General features: G+C 29.6%; 1 protein-coding gene across 2 annotated transcripts in view; it reads right to left on the reverse strand.

Annotated features, from left to right (window-relative positions):
* Nucleotides 1-810: 810 nt before the first annotated feature.
* LOC129938778 (protein obstructor-E) overlaps nt 811-18874 on the reverse strand; it is a 39156-nt gene continuing 21092 nt past the window's right edge. The window contains exons 2-5 of one of the 2 annotated variants that reach the window (XM_056046522.1): nt 10902-11111; nt 9828-10016; nt 9522-9732; nt 811-971 (exon numbers count right to left, since the gene is read on the reverse strand). In XM_056046522.1, coding sequence (XP_055902497.1) covers nt 917-971; nt 9522-9732; nt 9828-10016; nt 10902-11111 — 665 coding nt within the window. In that variant the 3' untranslated portion in view covers nt 811-916. Of the gene's footprint in view, nt 972-8260; nt 9086-9521; nt 9733-9827; nt 10017-10901; nt 11112-18874 lie in introns of those variants that run through there. The other variant, XM_056046521.1, reaches the window with a different exon arrangement.

Genomic DNA, 18874 nt, shown 5'->3' on the forward strand with positions numbered 1-18874 from the left:
TTGATACCTTTTTTATAGGAACTTACCGTTTTCAAGAAAATCGCGAAAAACTCATTTTTTGGACCTTATTACCCCGCTAAAAATTTTTCCTTACATGGGATCGGTTGGGACTTTTAAGACAATGTTTATAATTATAATTTAAACAATTTTAAGAATTTCCCCTGAATTTGTCGTGGGTTTACTGATTTTTTGGTCTAATTTGACCGGACTATTAGTTGATTTTTTTTGTTGAATATCCATTATCGGTTCGGGAGTTATGTGGAAACAACCAAGTTTTTAACTTTTTTTTAAATTGCTACAATAAATATGCACTCCTTGCATTTTGAAAGACCTTTTAATTTCTAAAGAATAATAATTATTTGAAGTCAATATATGATCTGTTGGTTTTTGAGTTATGGCCGGTAAGAAATGGTATTTATGAGCACACAGACAACTCGCTAAGGACCATCAATTTGCTTGCGACAACGTCGATAATGTGACTTATTTTCGTTAAAATAAAACAACTTTGTTTAAAGTTTTTTTTCTCATTTATTTTATTCTTTTATTAAATTCTATATAAGAAGACTTGACTTTTACTATTTACAAAGCTTAACTCAATTTTTATTTGTGTAGACATTTGTTGTTTTTCTTAATCGCAAACAATGTTTTTAGCAATAAATAAAAATTAATAAAATAATTTTGTTTTATTTCTTTTTTCTTCAAAATATAAAAATAAAAATGTTGCTATTCTAAAATTTTGTAACGTGTTTGCGATTAATTAATTTTAAATTTGTGTTTTTTTTTTGTATTCATTCAGTCTTAAATGTCTACTTTGTCATCATCGTTGCTTTAATTATGTTTTTGTTTAATTTTTTTGTCGTCAACTCAAGCAGCCATGTTGAGGAGACCATTATTATTACCAGAAATGTGATCCAACTTAGTATCCTATTTTTTTCAATGCCTTCAGATCTACATCACCATAGTAGTCCACGCTAAAAAATATGAAATAAAAATAAGTAAATCAATGTAAAAGAATTATTATTTGAAATAGAAGGAAATTTGAATAAAAAAGTCGTAAGAAAGTTAACACTACACATTTAGGTTGCACACTTTCCGTTTTTAGTTGAAGTTGTTTGAAGTTTTATTGATTTTTCAAAAGAAAGTTAAAAATATAATAATAAGTTGTTTCTGAACTTTCTTTCATAAGAAACTTGAATTTTTCAAAAATGTTCTTATATTTTTTTCATGCTTAAATGTATGCATACAAACACAATAATTTTCTCAGTTTCTAAACTTAAGTCCCAAATTTTAAGGAAATATATAATAAAGTAAGTCAAAACTTGACTATGCACTTTTATTATAAGAGTCCAAAAGTAGTTGACTATTATAATTTTCTAAGTACTAAGATTTAAAGATAATCTTGAAATGTTCCTAAATATTTAATAATTGGCTTGTTTTAAAAATACTGATGTTTGATGAATTCGAACACATCAACTCATCAGTGTCTGTTCTTTAAAAAAATTGAAGCGAACAAACCTAAATGTCGGAAACAGACCTTTCAACATGAATTGTCAGAATCTCAGAAGTCTTATAGCATTAGAATATTACTAAAAGTTAAAGTAGTCATTTTGTGATCAAAAAGTTTAAAAGTACCAAAATCAGCTTCTTAACACTGTTACTTACAAAAATGACTTAAATATTTTGTTATAATGTTGAGTGAAGCTATTTTATTTTTGTTTTTAGAATGGTTGCAAGTTTGTGCAATCCTGATCTTAAAAATTAAATAATTTACAAAAACAGAAAAACACTTCTAATATTTGGCAACAAAAAAAAGGAATATTAATCTTATGCAATATAACATTATTTAAAGTGCTTTACCAATTTAAATGAGACAAAAGAACAATTTTTGTGCAGAGCCTGAACTTTTTCGGATGCATTATATTTATAAATTTAGATGACTTTGTGTAGTTACTACTATTTTTTGCGGGCTTTCGCTCCTAATCTTGTCATATGGCTATGTGTCATGTCCGAAACTACTCAACAATGCTGTTCTACAAAGTTTGTGTTTCGGATAAAATCTAGCGCTAAAAAGTTTTTGCAGAAAATCTTTGGTGAGCAAGCTATTTCGAAAAAGCTTATGGAGGAAACGCTAAAGAAGTGATACGATCAGAACGACCTTTAACATTTCCTTTTGAACTACATATTAACTAAATCGAAGATTTGGTGCTCCAATTCACTGTCCAGGACCTCACCTAGATAGTTTGAGTATCGATAAGCTGAAAAAAATTCAAAGTGAGCAGTATTGGTACCGAAATAGGAAATTTCTTCAACTGTTTTTCGTTATCATTTGTATAAGACTTGGTACCTTGTAACTTTTGGTTATTTACTAAACGTAAGAAACTTCCTGAGTACAGTTTTAAATCGATAAGATAGAAAGAATATGAATATGGAATTAATGCCGTATTGAAAGCGTATAGTGCATCAGCAGCGAAGGGATTCTTGGCCACAGGCTAATAAAATTGTTCAAAAACTTAACTGTTCTTGGTTGTGTTCTGAAGTGTGCAAAATTCTATAGTTATACATTTGTGGCTCAGAAAAGAAGCAAACACCATTAAACTTAAAGGAAACGTGCTGCCATTTAAGAGCTGTATCTTAAAATGGAAAGATAGTTCAAAAGTTCCAGGATACTGTTTCAATTGCTGATGCTTTACCAAACACTAGACACAAAAATGGAAACAGTGAATTAGGCGAGTGCTAATATTGTCAAACAGTGTTTGACAACAAAAAGACGACAGTTCATCTCGTGATGTTGCGTTTTAACTATCTCTTACTTCTTTGGAGTTAGGTAAAAGAATTGTTATTGATTTGGTTCAACAGCCTTTTCACAATTGCTTTGATATTAACGTCTTAACTTTATTGAGTCTGCTTGACCAGTTTTTGACCTAAGTCCTTTTTCCTAACTTCAAAGAATTGTCTTCTGTCAAATTGTGTTTAGTTATAAGATGACAATCGTACATCTTGAGTTTTGAGAGACTATAGCACAATTTTAAAAAGGTTTTTTAAATGTGATTATCAAAGCGAAAGAATCAGTTTTTGTTATGTGAAAAAATTCCTTGGATTTTCTGTTCTAAGGGAGGAAAAATGTTTTTAATCAAATTTAATTTGAAGATTTTTACACTGAGGATTAAAACATTTCTAAGCTTTTAAAAATGTATGCAGATTGTATATGTTTTTTAATTCATTATTCATTGTATTTTAATTTAAACCATTAACAACAAAGTCTGTCTTTGGACATATTACAATATTATAATTGAAACAAAATGAAAAATAGGATTTAAATAAATCCCATTGTTGTTAATTGCCAAAAACTCTATACTGTCAACATATCAACGAAACAAAACATTCACTCGCAGAGTTCTTGGACTTAAGGAAATTCTATACAAAAAGGAAGAGAAAGCTTACAGAATCAGACTGGAAAGTTTTATAAAACTAAACTTTAATTTTTTTTGTCTTTATTTTATTCCGTCAGCAAAGAGCTTTGTCAGTGCGAGCATAAAAATAAAGTTTTAATTGGGCTTTCTAGTTTGTTATTTTTGGATTTTGTTTAAGTTTACTCCAAAAATGTGTAAATACAAAAAATAAAATAAAAAGGTATTAGAGTAAAGTGTATGTAAACTGACATCATAACTTGATATACAAAATATCTTTGAGGAGAAGTATCTTGGATTTTATGTCAGAATCCTGCGAGCTTATTTTGTTGACAAAATGACTTAAATATTTATCGAAAAATGTTGCCTTATTTTTATATGATTTTATATGTATGTACTAGAAAAAGCAATATTTATAGTTAACGAACTTTATAAATAAATTGGTTTTAAAACACATTTGAAAAAAACTCTGTCATTGAGACAGAAGGAATTGAAAATAATTCTGATATCAAATGACATTTTAGACAATATTTCTGAAGATGTCTCTATGAATATTTTAATTAACACTGTGATCTGATTTGGTATTAAGAAATACAAAAGTGGGTACAATTATATACGAAATTGACATTAAGTTCATGAGGGTGAAGTTCGGTTATTTCAAAATTAGTGTAAAACTATAGAATATCAACAAATAAATGATTTTCATTCTTTCTCGGAACTTTGGAGAACAGCAGTCAAAAAAATTTGTAAAACAACTATTTGGTTGTGCTATGTTATGAAAAAAATGTTCTTTTAAAAAACCAAGTTTTCAAGTAGTCCTGGACGATAATGCTTCCATCTTTTTGTGTTTTAAAATTTGTTGAGCTCTTATCATGTCTGTGTATTAACTGTTTCTTAAATTATATTAGTCTAAGGTTGTTTTTTCGATTAAAATGATGTTTAAAAGTCTTAAAATTGGTGTCTTAAATACCTCGTTTTTTTGGATAGTGCTTATAGACTTTCGTTTGACACTTAATCCCATTTAATCCTCTGTTAAATTTACATGAAAGTGTTAAGTCTCTGTACCTAATTTAAGCTTTGTCGAAATTTTTTGTTCTGATCATATAATTTCGTGTTTCTATAGCTAGAGTAATTCTTTCTTTAAGTTTTGGTTAGAGTTTTTCATCTATAGAATTCAGTACTTTTCATACTTGTAGTCAGATATTAGTTGACAACAAAAGTGTTGGTAAATATAAATAGTTTTGAACAACATTATCTTCTATTAAAACTTAATATCTAATGTGCTTTCAATGGTCTTTTAAATATTTGAAGTTATGCTTAGAAATATGCTTACTTGTGCATTTACTTCCCAAAATCTTGCTTTTACTTTAAATTTCTTATGGAAATGTAATGAAAATAAGAAAACAAAATTCAAATAAAGAAATTGAGTATCAAGAATAGAAATGTAGTCTTTCTAAGCAGAAGTACTAGGTAACTGATACCTTAGTTTATATTCGTAAAGTATCATATTCTCTAGACTTAAACAGTATTTAAAATACTTGAACTTAAGTTTGAAGGAATTTCTAGGTTAGGTACTGTAAAGCAGAATGAATTGGCATTGTACTGATATATAATACTTCTAAGCAAATGCTCGTAAAAAATTGGGTATTTCTTTTAATTCATTACTGAAAGAAAATTGATTTGAAGAACTGCTAATACTGAATACTTGAAAAACTTATATTTTTGACCTGTGGTGTTAGGAATTGCAATTACATTTGTGCTTTCACAACAACTATAAAAATGTTTAATGTCTAAATATTTTGTTCTCAAAATTATAACCTTAAATAATAAATAAATACGAAAGATCAAAGAAGGACTACAAAATTACATTTCATTTAAAGATGAAAGAAATTTAGAAAAAAATTCAAGCGAAAAATATCTGAAAAATTCTTAAATTGTAGAAATATCTCCAAAAAGCTTATCATGACTTTAATACTTCTCAAATGCCTTTTATTCATTTTAACTTGTAACCAGAAATTATATATTTAAGTATATACTTGAGAAATGATAAAAGTAAAAGCTGAGTACTAAGACTAGAAGTACTACATAAATTCTCCTGTATTTAATTTGGTACACATGAACTACATGTAGTAAACGTGGCGTATTGGTTAGTGCATAAAGCTTTTCACGTGCTCTGAGGAATTGAAAATAATCCTCTAAGAGTAATTCTTGGCATGAAAACTGTTTTCTCAAATTATCCGTTCCGATTCGGCTTAGACCTGTCAACTAACGGAAATGGTTGTAAGTCAATAGGACCTAGTTCTCAATGGACTCTTGAGCCACCTTATTTAAGCAATACTTTAGGTACTTGAGTTTTACTTTAAATTGATTTTTGATAGTTTAAATTTACTAAAGCTTCCAATTAAATGTGTATTTTTCAGAAATTTTAATTTGTAAAGTACTTAGTATACACACACTTGAAGTACTGATATTTGATAACTGTAGACAAATGCTTGAAAACATTTGAAGACTCTTTTTGTATTACTACTAAGTACTATTCGTATGTTTTAGAAGTAAAATTACTTGGAAGTATTGGTCATGCTCAGTTCTTTTACACTTGAAACACCGATATTCAGTGCTTGCAATGCCATGAATTGCATGAACAATAAATTTTCAAGTATTAATTTTCTACATTTATAATACTGTTGTAAGTCTCAGTATTGTTACATTAAGTTCTGTAAACTGTGATAAAAAAAAAGTTTCAAGAAATAACTAAAAGCTACATTTTTACAAAGAGGAAAGACAGTGAAAAAAAGCTGAAAATATTTTTAAAGAGACTTAAATTATGTCACTTAAAATTTGCTGTTAAAAGGATCGTAGGAAAAAATTCAAAAGCTTTGAAAAATTTCAAAATACTTTCATCCGTTTTAACTTGTACTCAAAAATTATATAAACCATTATTAGGACCTTCTCTCCTATTAATTTTTATTCTGTACTGTTAATTGGAACTAAAAAAAGAAAGGATTTAAAAGCACTTGAGAAATGAAAAAAGTTGAAGGTGAGTAAAAAAAAAATTAAATGGATAGAAATGTAATCTTTTTGAGTAGAAAGATTTGTTTGATAAAAACAGTGCTCGAGACATAAGCAATACTTTAAGTACTTAGATTTTATTTTCAAGAGATTTTTCGGCTATTAATAATTTTTTATCAAACGCTTCCGATTTATAATGTATTTTTTCTGAAAAATTAATTTATAAAGTACTTTCAATAACTACACACATCCTTAAAGTACTGATATTTGGTAACTTAATCCAAATGCTTAAAAATATCAAAGCTTTCTTTTTTTTCAAGTACGAAGTACTAAGTTACAGAAGTAAAAGTACTTGAAAATATTTTGCATGCTCTACTCAGTTCCTTGATACTGGGAAGAAAATACATTTAAAATATTGCAGTTAGTCCCAGTATTGGCACTTTATGTTCTGAATATAAGACCCAAAAGCTACATTTTATTCAAAGAGGAAAGACATTGAGAAAAGCTTTAGGTGAAAAAAAATATGGAAATATTCTTAAAGGAGCTTAATTAATTTCTACAAAGTTGCATTTAAAATTATTGTAGATAATCTTAAAAAGCTGATCATGTCTTTAAAACTTCTGACACTTTTTTTGTATTCATTTTAACTTGCACTCGTAAATTATAAAACCATTATCAATACCTTCTATTTTCTATTAATTTTATTTTGTACTGGGAATTTTAATTAAAGTACGAAAGGAATTCCAAGTACTTGATTAATGAAAAAAGCAGAAGCGGAGTACCAAGAAATGTACTCCTTCTGAGTAGAAGTTCTTTAATTTTATTTGGTAAGAACTATACTCAAGACTTTAGCAAGTACTTGGGGCTTACTTTCAGGGAATTAATAGGCTATAATCAATTTACAAAATGATCCCAATCGATAATATATTTTTGTATTAAAATTGATTTTTAAAGTACTTAAAAACACTACAAATATATTTGAAGTATACTTCAAAAGCATATTGTAAGGTACCTGTTATTTGAAAAATGCACCCAAGCACTTGAAAATTTTTGTAGCTTTCCTGTTTTTAAACTAGCAAGTACTAGCTTACAGAAGTAAAAGTACTTGAAAATATTTTTTATGCTCTTATCAGTTCTTTAAAAGTTGATATATCAATATTCGGAGTTTGCGTTGCCGTGAATTGTATGAACAATACATTTTCAAGTAAAAATTTTCTGGTACTGAAATATTTTAGTAAGTACTTTAGATCCTGAATAAAAGACGGCAAATTTCACTTTCAGAAACAAAATCAAAACAAGTTTTGACTGAATTGAGTACTACTTTAAAATGAACTTTCAAAAATTAGAAACAAAATGTCAAAAAACGGACTAAAAAACTACGTTTCATAAAAAGAGAAAAGAAATTCAGAAAAGTTTTAGAAGGAAAAAAGATGAGCCTAAAATATAATCTAAGAACTATCAATACAATATTTTAACATGCCTTTCAAGCATCCAACTTATATTAAATTCTATACAAAATCGTTCTCTAAAAATTAAATTAAAAAAATGTTACCATAAAACGCAAAACTAAATACTCAACAAAAATAAAAAAAAAGTCAAAATAGTTTTTTTTTAGTAAATTAATAGAAATGAGTTTGGGTTATTAACAATTGTCAGTTAAAAATAGTCAACATAATAGAAAAAAAAACAGTCATTAAGCTTGTTAGGTATAAAAAAGTTTAAAGTCAGAGTAAATTTGTTGATAAAAATAAAAATAAAAGATTTTAAGTTTTTTTTTTTTAATTTATTTTCTTTTTCTTTAATTCAGAAAAAAATCGATTTACATTTTTCTTTTTACAAAAAACGTTGTTGTTGTTCTTACATTTTTTATCGGTATATATTTTGTGGCTTTTTTGTTATTGTTGTAATCTCATACTTTTTGAAACGTAACGTAAACCGATAAGTTTTTACATTACGTTCATTTTTCTCTTTGATCTACATATTTTTATAAATCAAAATCAGTTAAAATAAAATTAAACTGATTCTTTGTTGTTTTTTACATCTTCATGTTTCTAATAGCAGTCTCTCTATCAATTAAAAGATAAGAATTTTATATAAAATTAAAATTTATATACGAATATCTACCATTCTTAGTTATATAAGAAACATTTGTTTTTGTTTTTTGATTATAACTTAACAATTTTGCGGTGTCCTCAAATAAGACACCACCCTATATATCCTGGTTGGTATTTTAAGGCAAATTAAGTATTGAATTTTGATGTTTAACTTAACAATAGTATTTGATTCGAATAAGACTTATATCTTTTTGTTCTTAATTTAAAACAAACGAAATTAAAAAAAAATTAAAATAAAATAACAAACAAAAAAGAATTAAATAAAATTAAAATGGATAAATCAAAACGAAAACTAAAAACACAAATTACAAACAAAATTATTAAAAATCAAGGATTCATGTTTTTGTTTCTGTGGAAGAAGTTTTTGTTTCTATTTTTTTTAGTAATTTTTAAGTTTTTGTATTGGTTAAAGTTGAAAGACTTCTTATTTACGCATCTTTGGCAGGAGTGCCTTTTACTTTGGGTGCTTTGTTACGTGCTTCCGGTGTGTGTAATCCGGCTAAGAGTTCACTTTTACGGATGCTCTTCAGATCCAAGTCACCGTAGTAGTCTTCACTGTAATTTTTGAGAATGGATGGTATTGGTTTTTTTTGATTTGTTTCGAGTTTTGATTTTTTTTTTTGATTTTGAATTCCATATGAGACTGATTTTTTGTTTTCTTATTTTTGAATGTGCATCGATTTTTAGCAGGCATTTAAATATCAACTTTAGCTAATAAACTACCTAGCTCCAGATTTAAATCAGGTTTTTTAAATAAGCGCAAGAAAGCTTAAGACTAAGCAAGAGTGTTACAAAGAGATAGAGAGAGAGAGAGAGGCAAGGCATGGTATGGCAGGGGGTAGTATAATAGAGCGAGAAAAAATATTTGTTTTGTTAATGTTAAAGCCCTATCACCAAAAAGTCTTTATATAGCGTGCAACATGATAAAAATGTGTTGATGGTTGATAAATATTTGTGTTTTTTTTTTTAAATCTTTTTATCTGAAACTTACCATCCGGGAACATCTTCGGGATCTTCACAGTTTCCGGTACCTTCACCATCACCAATTTTGAAGACTGTACCAATTGGGCAACCATATTCACGGGCAACACCATCTAAGCAAATGTAGTATTTACGGCAATCTTCTGGATGAGCATGACGAGAGAATGATCCTGAATTTGAGATTTCACCAGCAGCGGGACATGAGAATCCATTGGCAACTTCTATAAAAGTAAAGTAACAAAAATTATATGTAATTAGTTTTCTATTATTTTTCATTTTTTTAAATATTGTTAGTGTAAGAAAAAAATATACAAACCTTCGTTTCTACATTCTGGAACTTGATCAGCCCACATGCACACACGAGAGTCACGATCGTAAGCAAGACCGGGAGAACATTGATATCTTGAGGGTTCACCGTTCCAGCAATTCCAGAAGACATCACATTTTTGTTCGTCGGGGAAGATACCATACAATCGAGAGCAGTGAGGGGAAGAAATTGGTGGTTCTAAAAAGAGAATGTTTCATTATAACACAATTTAGTCAATATTTTGGGTTCAATAAGAAAAAAAAGGCGTAGCCTGTAAAGATTTGTTTTTTTTTTTTTAAAGAAGGAGAACTTTATCTAGGCAACTCTATTTTTTATGACAAGATTTTATAGAATTTTTAAGTTCTAGAATAGTTTCAACTTAATTTGGTTTGGATTTAAAAAAGTGTTTTAAAACAATAAAATAAAGTTTTTAAATATTTTCAGATATCAAAGAACAATGGAGATTCGGATAATCCGAATGAAATACGATTTCCGAATATTTGTTTATTGAAATAAGATAATGGTATCTAATATTCGACTGCACGTCAATGAAAAATGAAAGGTTTGAAGTAATTTGGAAAGTAACTGATATGCAGATATTTGAAATTCGGAACTATCCGGAAGTTCACTTTATGATCGCAAATGAACAATTGAGATAGCGACTATCCGATAATATTCCAACAACTCGTTATTAAGATTGTTAAATCATAATTATAAGATTTGATTTTCAGTTATCCAAATTAAAACGATCTCATGATCCGAACTATCCGAATTGTGTCCATATTTGTTTCTTTATACTTAAGGTATCCCGTATTTTAAACGTGCTCTTTATATATTGAATATAATTTGAATTTAGACACCATTCGAATATTGGTAGATCTCATCTGTACCATCTTGTTATCCGGATTATCCGGCAGCCATAAACAATCGTTAAAATAGTAACATTTAATAATTTAAATATGTGCCAAATTTAAAGTTCTTTTAGATACAAAAAAACACTTAACTTCTATGAAACTGCTTGAATCAAAGTCAGGAATAAGCTAATTTTAAATGTAAACAAAAAAATATTTCAAAGTTACTCACCCAATTGTGAACGGTCTCCACAATCAACATTGTGCAAGTAATCACAGTTTTCGGCCAAGAATTTCTCATCGGTAGCATCGAATGCCAGACCATTACCGCATGTCTTTAATTCAGCAACACTGTTATCGCATTTCCAATATTTATCGCAGGATTTTTCATGTGGATAAAAACCAAAATCATCAGGACATTTAAATGAATCCTGGGCCAGAGCTAAAAAACAAACAAAATTAAAAGGACATCAGTAAACATTGCAAACGAAACACTTATTTAAATTTATCGCACTTCAATATAAATTATATAATATTTGACAAATCAATATCATCACACCATCATCATCATCATCGTTATCCTTATCATTATTATTATCATCGTCAACATCACAAATTTTGGTTATTTATTATTATCGCGTTGTTCTTGTCTATTGAAAATAATTCACCCATCATCATCCCAAACATACCTACTTTTGAATACCAATAATTCTAAAATTGGTATTTCTCTTGTGGGTTTTTCAACACAAATGCATATATTTATGCACTGAAACTTGTACATATGTATATATTAATTGTTTCATCGTTTCCACATATTAACCATGTGGAATTCCTAAAATTCATAGAGACACTTTATATCCTTTTGATTATCCAATGCTTTGCACAGATTAGAATTTTCAAACTATGATGACAAATTCACTTCACAAAATAGCCATAGACCGAAAAACATAGACACATACATACATAGATACTTAGATAGCCATATTTGCATTTGAACAAAGGATCTATAATAATTGTTTTGGAGACCATCAGGAGATCAACTGTATGTGTCGTGTATCCCCTCATACTCATCCTCAAAGCCATATTGGCTCAATACAATATAACATATCCTTTATAGTTAAATGCTATGGTGATGGTGGTGGTGGCGTTGGCGATGCAACGGCAGAAACGGGTACTTATATATTGAAAACGCACTGAACTGATTACTTTTCAGTTCATACGACATTAAGCGCGACAAAACTCTATAATGAACTATTAAAATATTTGCCCACATAACCTATCTATAGTTTTAGTATCTATTCTGTATAGTATCTATATCGGAGATGATTGTACAAGGACTACAATGAACGGCTTCGACAGCAAGCGGTGGCGCGTCATCATTTGATAAACATATCCTGGCTAAGTTCTAAACAAAAGTTCTTCAATGTGCTCGTATTGAATTTTGCTTTTGTTCGAAATATGTGTACAGATACAGAGAGCATCACATTATATTTGAACTTTGAACTACATTCATTTTATACACTGTACTGTGTATAATATACAAACGTAGGTGGGTTGGGTTATAGCAGAGTATATCAGAGATTAACACGAATTTTATTGGATATTCTATATTCTAGTTCAATGATTCAACTTTTCAAGCTTTAAGGCACATATTATATTGTATGCTATAGAAGACTATAGTTGCCAATTTTCAATTTAGTTCACATGATATTGTTGCATAGTTTTGTAGGTTTTTTCTATAGAAACAATTATTTGTTAATATTTTGAAACTAAATGTGAATTTATTTTGTCAGACAGACAGACTTTTGTATTGATTTATTATGTAAGCGAAACATGCTTCCAGGGATATAAAATTGGACAGCATTTTAAACAACAATTGAAATAGATCGACATCTAAACAAAAAATGTACTTTTGATTTTCTTTTTGACACTGAAATTACAAAAATTCTGTGCTCATTTCTGTAATTTAAACATCCTTCTATTTATTTTGCATTAATTACTATATTATCGCTTAAAAAAAAGATGCTGGAATGCGACCCACACTGATAAATTCCCATCCCGTCTGTTGATTCGTCTTGCTTAAAAGTTTGTAGATGTTGAGTTAAAAAAGTTGTCAGTTGAATTATTCTTTAAGTGTGAAGACAATATTCTTAATTTTTGAGAAACTATTTGAGTCCAAAGTAAATTTTTTCCTAGTTGTAGTATTGTTTGTTTTGTTAGGTTTTCATTTTTTGTAAAAAAAAACTGTTAATTACATTTTTCTCAAAATTTTACTGAATGTTGACAGCAATATTTTTTGAAAGATAAATGTAGTTTAAAGCCAATATCTCAAAGTTTTCAAAAGATATTTGAGTCGAAAATCAATTTTTACTAACTTTTGTTAAATTTTCTTTTAAGTTTTTAATTTTGTAAGAAAATTGTCAATTCGATTTCTCTCACAATTTTACTAAACGTTGAAAATAATATTTCTTAAAAGATAAAAGTATTTTCAAGCCAATATCTCAAAATTTTGAAAAGATATTTAAGTCGAAAATCAATTTTTACCAACTTTTATTTAATTTTTTGCTTAGGATTTTATTTTTTGTAAAAAGACTATGAATTCGATTTTTCTCAAAGTTTTTCAGAATGTTGAAAACAATATATTTTATGAGATAAAATAAGTTTGAAGACATAATCTTAAATTTTTGAAAAGATATTAGAGTCGAAATTCAGTTTTTACCAACTTTCAGTAATGTTTTTCTTAGGTTTTTATTTTTTTATAAAAAAATAGTCAATTCGATTTTTTTCAAAATTTCATCAGATGTCAAAAACATTATTTTTCGTTGAAAAAAATTGTTTTGGAGATAAAATAATATTTTAGTTGCAAAATTTTCGAGTTGACAAATTTTTTTCCGTTTATTTGATTTATAAAAAATCGTTTATTTGCTTTTTTTTTCTGCTATGGTAAAAGATCGCAATTTTTTTGATTTGTTCATCGTTGCGATTTATTTTCTGCATAACAAAATTTATTTGAAGTCTGGTTCTTGAGCTATGGACGACGAAAAAAACGTCGCGAACGTACGGACGTACGTACGCACACACATACAGAAATCTTTCAAAAAATCTTTTGTTTCGACTCTAGGGACCTTGAAACGTCGAGAAATGTCAAAATGTCAAAATTTTCAATTTGACAAATAAAAAAAAAAAATATATTGTTCGCGCGCTCAAGGGGATATGAATACCCTTATAATGGTTATACTCAGTGCGAGTAATTAGGAAGGGAGGAAACGATTGGAAAGGAGATTCCAATGCATATTGGTTTTGAATGCCTGCACATTGTAATGAGTGGGAAATATTGAGTCTGTTAAAGCATTCCACATTCGTGAAGTGCGACAAAAAAAAAGAATCTCTCTAATTTACTGTACGTCTGAAATTGGGCTAACAAGTAAACTGATGGGCATTCCTTAAGGAACGGGTATTATGGTTAAATTGTTTGCAACTGGCTATTTTACTAGAACATTGTTTATGAAAAAAGCGATATAATAATGAAAAACATTAAACATTAGGTCAGTTATCAAGAGATACAAACGTTTCAGTTAAACAACGGTCACCTATCAATGTTAGAGCTCTTTTTTGAATTCTGTCCAAGAGACTCAAGCGTGTTATTAGAGCACTTGAGTGTCGGACGAATATAAGCTTTATATATTGTAGCCAGATCAGAAGGGGTAAAAAACTTCTTGCATCTTCGGAGAAAACATAAACACTTGGCAGCATTTTTGGCGATGTCAAATATGTGATCACTCCACCACAAGGCATTTGTAATGCACATACCTAGGACTAAGAGCGGTCTCCTCAATGCAAGTACCACTCATAAATAGTGGCATTGGGTGAAGGTTAAGCTTTTGAGTTTTCGAAGCATTTAATTCTACGGGGTTTGAATCCCCATTGAACAAAGCTGTCAAGATCATAATTTAATGAGCTTATCATATGCTGCCATTGGTAATCCATAGAGTGTACTCTCATCAACGAAACTATGTAGTGTTTTAGTAGTTTCAGACAAAGTATCATTTATGAATATAAGGAAGAAAGTTGGAGACAAAACGGAGCCCTGAGGCACACCAGCGTTTATTTTGTGAATATCAGATTTGAGCCCGTCCAATACTACTTGAATTGAACGGTCCGAAAGGTAATTGCTAACCCAACATGGAAGGGACTCATCAATGCCAAATGCATGCATTTTCGATAAGAGAGCTTGGTGCCAACCTCTTTCAAATGCCTTCGAAATATCAAGTACAATAATCTTACTTTCTCCAGAACGATGTAAAGTTTTGTTCCACTGTTAGGTAAAACATGAGATCACCAGTGGATCTATTGCAACGAAAGCCATACTGCCGGTCAATAAGAAGCTTCCGTTCTTCAAGATATTTCTTAAGCTGAAAATTGATTGATCAGTGTTTCCATGACCTTGGAAAGAAGGGACGTAAGTGTAATTGGGCGATAGTTAGAGGGGGAGGAGGATTCACCTTTTTTAGGGACAGGCTGGACAAATGAAGTTTTCCATCCTCTCGGAAAGAAACCCGTAGAATAGGACAGATGGAAAAGCTTACACAACGGTTTTGCCAGCGTTTTGTATTTGTCAAGATTTTTAAGTACTCTAGTAACCGAATGTGTACAAAAGAAGATTCGTCCCATAGAATCGTTTACACATTCAAGTACAGGCGGAGTCATGTCACTCATTGGCAGCGTCAAATTAACAGCAAACTGTGCTGCTTTATCAATCGAGCTTACAAAAGGAGTGTTATTAAAAACGAGCGTCGAAACCGATGAAGACGTAGTGTTACGCATATTTTTTACTAATATATAAGAGAATGCAGATGCCAATTTTCAATGAAATATAAGTCTTGAACAATTTTGGGCTTTGATTTGAATATCACGATAACTTGAACACGATGAAATATTTAGAAGATTTAAAAATAGAATATATAAATAGTTTTTGAAACCTAAATATTTTTGGGCAATCATCAAGTGAATTTTGAAATTATTAAAAAAAAGTCTAAAAATAAATTATAAACTCAATCTTATAGTTTTTGGTTTATCTTTTGAAGACTTTTTTTTAATATAGAGTGCATTTCTTTAACTCTGATATTTTTTATGGAATTCGGTTTAAAAATGTCCTTTTACGTAATTATTTTCCCATCAAAATCAAATTCTTAATAATTAAAATTACATATTGAAAAGAACCTCTATTAAAAAGAACTTTCTCACGATGCAACACTATCCATTCTCCCCTTTTCTTAGAACCCCATATTTTAAACCAAAAACAAATCCCATGAACCTAACCTTCTCGAGCAACAAAAAGAATATAAAAATAAAAAAAACACCCATAATTGAGGAATTTATTAAAAAAGATTAAAAAATTAAATTGCTTTCACTCTATCTACCTTCATGGTACTACTGATAGAGTATCAGGTCACCTTCGTAAATGAATAAACCATTTTTTACTCTTTTTTCTTTTCAAAAATCCTTACATAACATCAGGTAGAGAAGGGGTAGAGATACCCTTGGTATACATATTTATTTTAATATCCAAACATCCTTGATGATCATTATCTTAAATTACTTGCCACAAATATAACCCATACCTACAAATAATAGCAACAAAAGCTACAAAAGCATTTGTAGTTATACAAAAAGCGAGAACGAGGGAGATAGAATGAATGAGACGAAGAATAAGAAAAGATACAAAAAAAAATCTGTATCGCCTTTCATCGTGTGATAATTTTGCATAATTCAAGGTACATTCTACAAATTAAGATGAGTTTAACAACCACATCGGACAAAAGATTGAACAGCAACACCACACAACATACCGCACCATCATACAAACGCCATAACACTTCCCACACCACACCATACCACACCTCATCTTCATCATCAACAGTCACCTCCAGAGCAATGCGGTAAAGATTTATACCATTTTCTTTTTGTATCTTTCAATGATGCAAACCATCAGAAAGTGCAGAAAAAAAGAATAAAGTATTTTTGTGCGGTGATGATGAAGATAGAATAAACCAGATACAAAATGTATCTCAAGGTGGACATGATGATGATGTGATGAAAATTACAAAAAAACTGACTTTTTATTCAACGATATGATGATGACGATGAGGACGACGACGATGACGACGAGGAGATGTTGTTTTTCATACACACTTTATTGCATCCTGTATTTCCTCCATTCAACACACACAATACACAACACCGAACACACAACCAGTGAAAGCTCGCTCCCGCATGAAATACCATCATCATCATCATCAGCATCATACAAAACTAGATTAAAATGTCCTTGCATAAAGTTACAAAGTTGATGAAAACCTCATTCACTTACATACAATTTACTCGAATATATATAAGATACACCGTGAATGGTCTTTTTTCTTTTTTCTGTTTTTTTTTTTTTTTTGTTTTTTAATAAACACAAAAATAAAAGATACATAAAAACATAAAAATATCCAGTTTCATTAAAATAATACAATATTCGGTTTGGTTTTTGCATCCCGCATGGATGACCTTTTCCAAAACCAGCCGTTTCAAAAATAATTGTAGCTTACATATTTTCTGTTTCAGTTTTGTATTATTCTTTTATTTATTTTTCAAAATACAAAATTTTTGTGTATGGCTTTTTGTATGGTGTGTAGATATTTGTACAATCTAGACAAAAAGCATAAAACAAAATAAATACAAAAATATCTATTATTAATGTTCAACACAAGAAAATAAATAAATTTTAAATTGCTCTCTGTGTCTCTATTTGGTTGTATTTTTGATTTGCAAAAAAAAAAACAAAAAAAAAACTCTACTTTGAACTGCAACCGCCAATTTCAGTTGTTGGACGAGAAGTATCTTTCTATAGTATATTGTATCTTTATATGAGAATTTGGACTGTTGATGAGCTGCCGGCCACTAGAACTGCGAGATAATAAAATGAACATCATCGACGCCAGTGTGGATGATGTGATGGCGCGGTATATAGTTGAAATAAATTGACTATAGTCCTATGGTAGGTCTACTATAATACAGGCACTCTTCGACGCCATCAAACACCAAAACGCCACCAACAACAACGTCATTGCCAACCCTAAACAACCCCAAACAACCCAAAACAACCCCAAACCTTAATTCCAATGAATCTGTATCTGTATCTGAATCTGAATCGCATTTTGTGAATACGTATGCAGAATCTAATTGCATAACCGCACTGATTGATGGAGTTGTAGCTTTCGTTTTTTGTGTGCATCGCGATTCTCCACCAAACCCCCCCTCATACCCCTTTTATGTCCACAATGTATATGGCATTTAAACCCCTTGTTCCAGATACCAAACTCGTCATTTATGCGCTTGTATACAATATTATCGAGTCAGGAATATACATAGTAGAGAGTGGGTGGGCGTTCGGCGGTCCTGTTTTTTTATTTTTTATTGTTGTTGTAATTTTTTTGATTTTCATTGCTAAAATACCTCTGAGCAATTCAGCAATAGTAACAAGGCAAAAGTTGGAGGATGATGACAAAATACAAAACACGGACACACAAAATGGAGGGAGGGGTGGGGGGTTTTTATGGACATCTAAATGTACATACATATAGATACTTGGTATTTTAATTAAACATTTTACAGAGCGCACTTTGTGGCACCATTTTGTGGTCTTTGGAATGCGGATACCGCCAATATCTCTCTATATATGGACAACATATATTTATAATATATTAGAAAATAGATAGATATTCAGATGCAGATAGATAGATATTGTGTCTCCTGGGGCGGGAATTTGTAATAAATCTGATAAATTTGTGAAATGATTTTCAATCAATGTGGACGCTGGCAACTAGTTAAAAGAGCTATTGGGAGATATATGCAATTATTCAAGTACTGTGATGTGAGTAGACGATGTATGATAAACGGGAAGTGTTGCATTTGAGTGAATTTATCGATAAATTTAAATAAGTATTTTTTTAATATAAATTTAGTTAATTGCTTAAGTGGATGGTTAAGTTAAATTAGGTAACTTTTGGAAATATTTAAAGTTTCAAAGTATTTAGTTCAAGTTTAAGAGAAACAAAATTCCAACACTAGGAACGGTGTTGGAAGTGATGAAGAAAATTATTTAAATTCAATTAGTTAATTTAGGGACTTGAACTAATTTTAAACTTGTTTGGACTTCAA

This window comes from Eupeodes corollae, chromosome 1, assembly GCF_945859685.1.
Source record: "Eupeodes corollae chromosome 1, idEupCoro1.1, whole genome shotgun sequence".
Classification (NCBI taxonomy): Eukaryota; Metazoa; Arthropoda; class Insecta; order Diptera; family Syrphidae; genus Eupeodes; species Eupeodes corollae.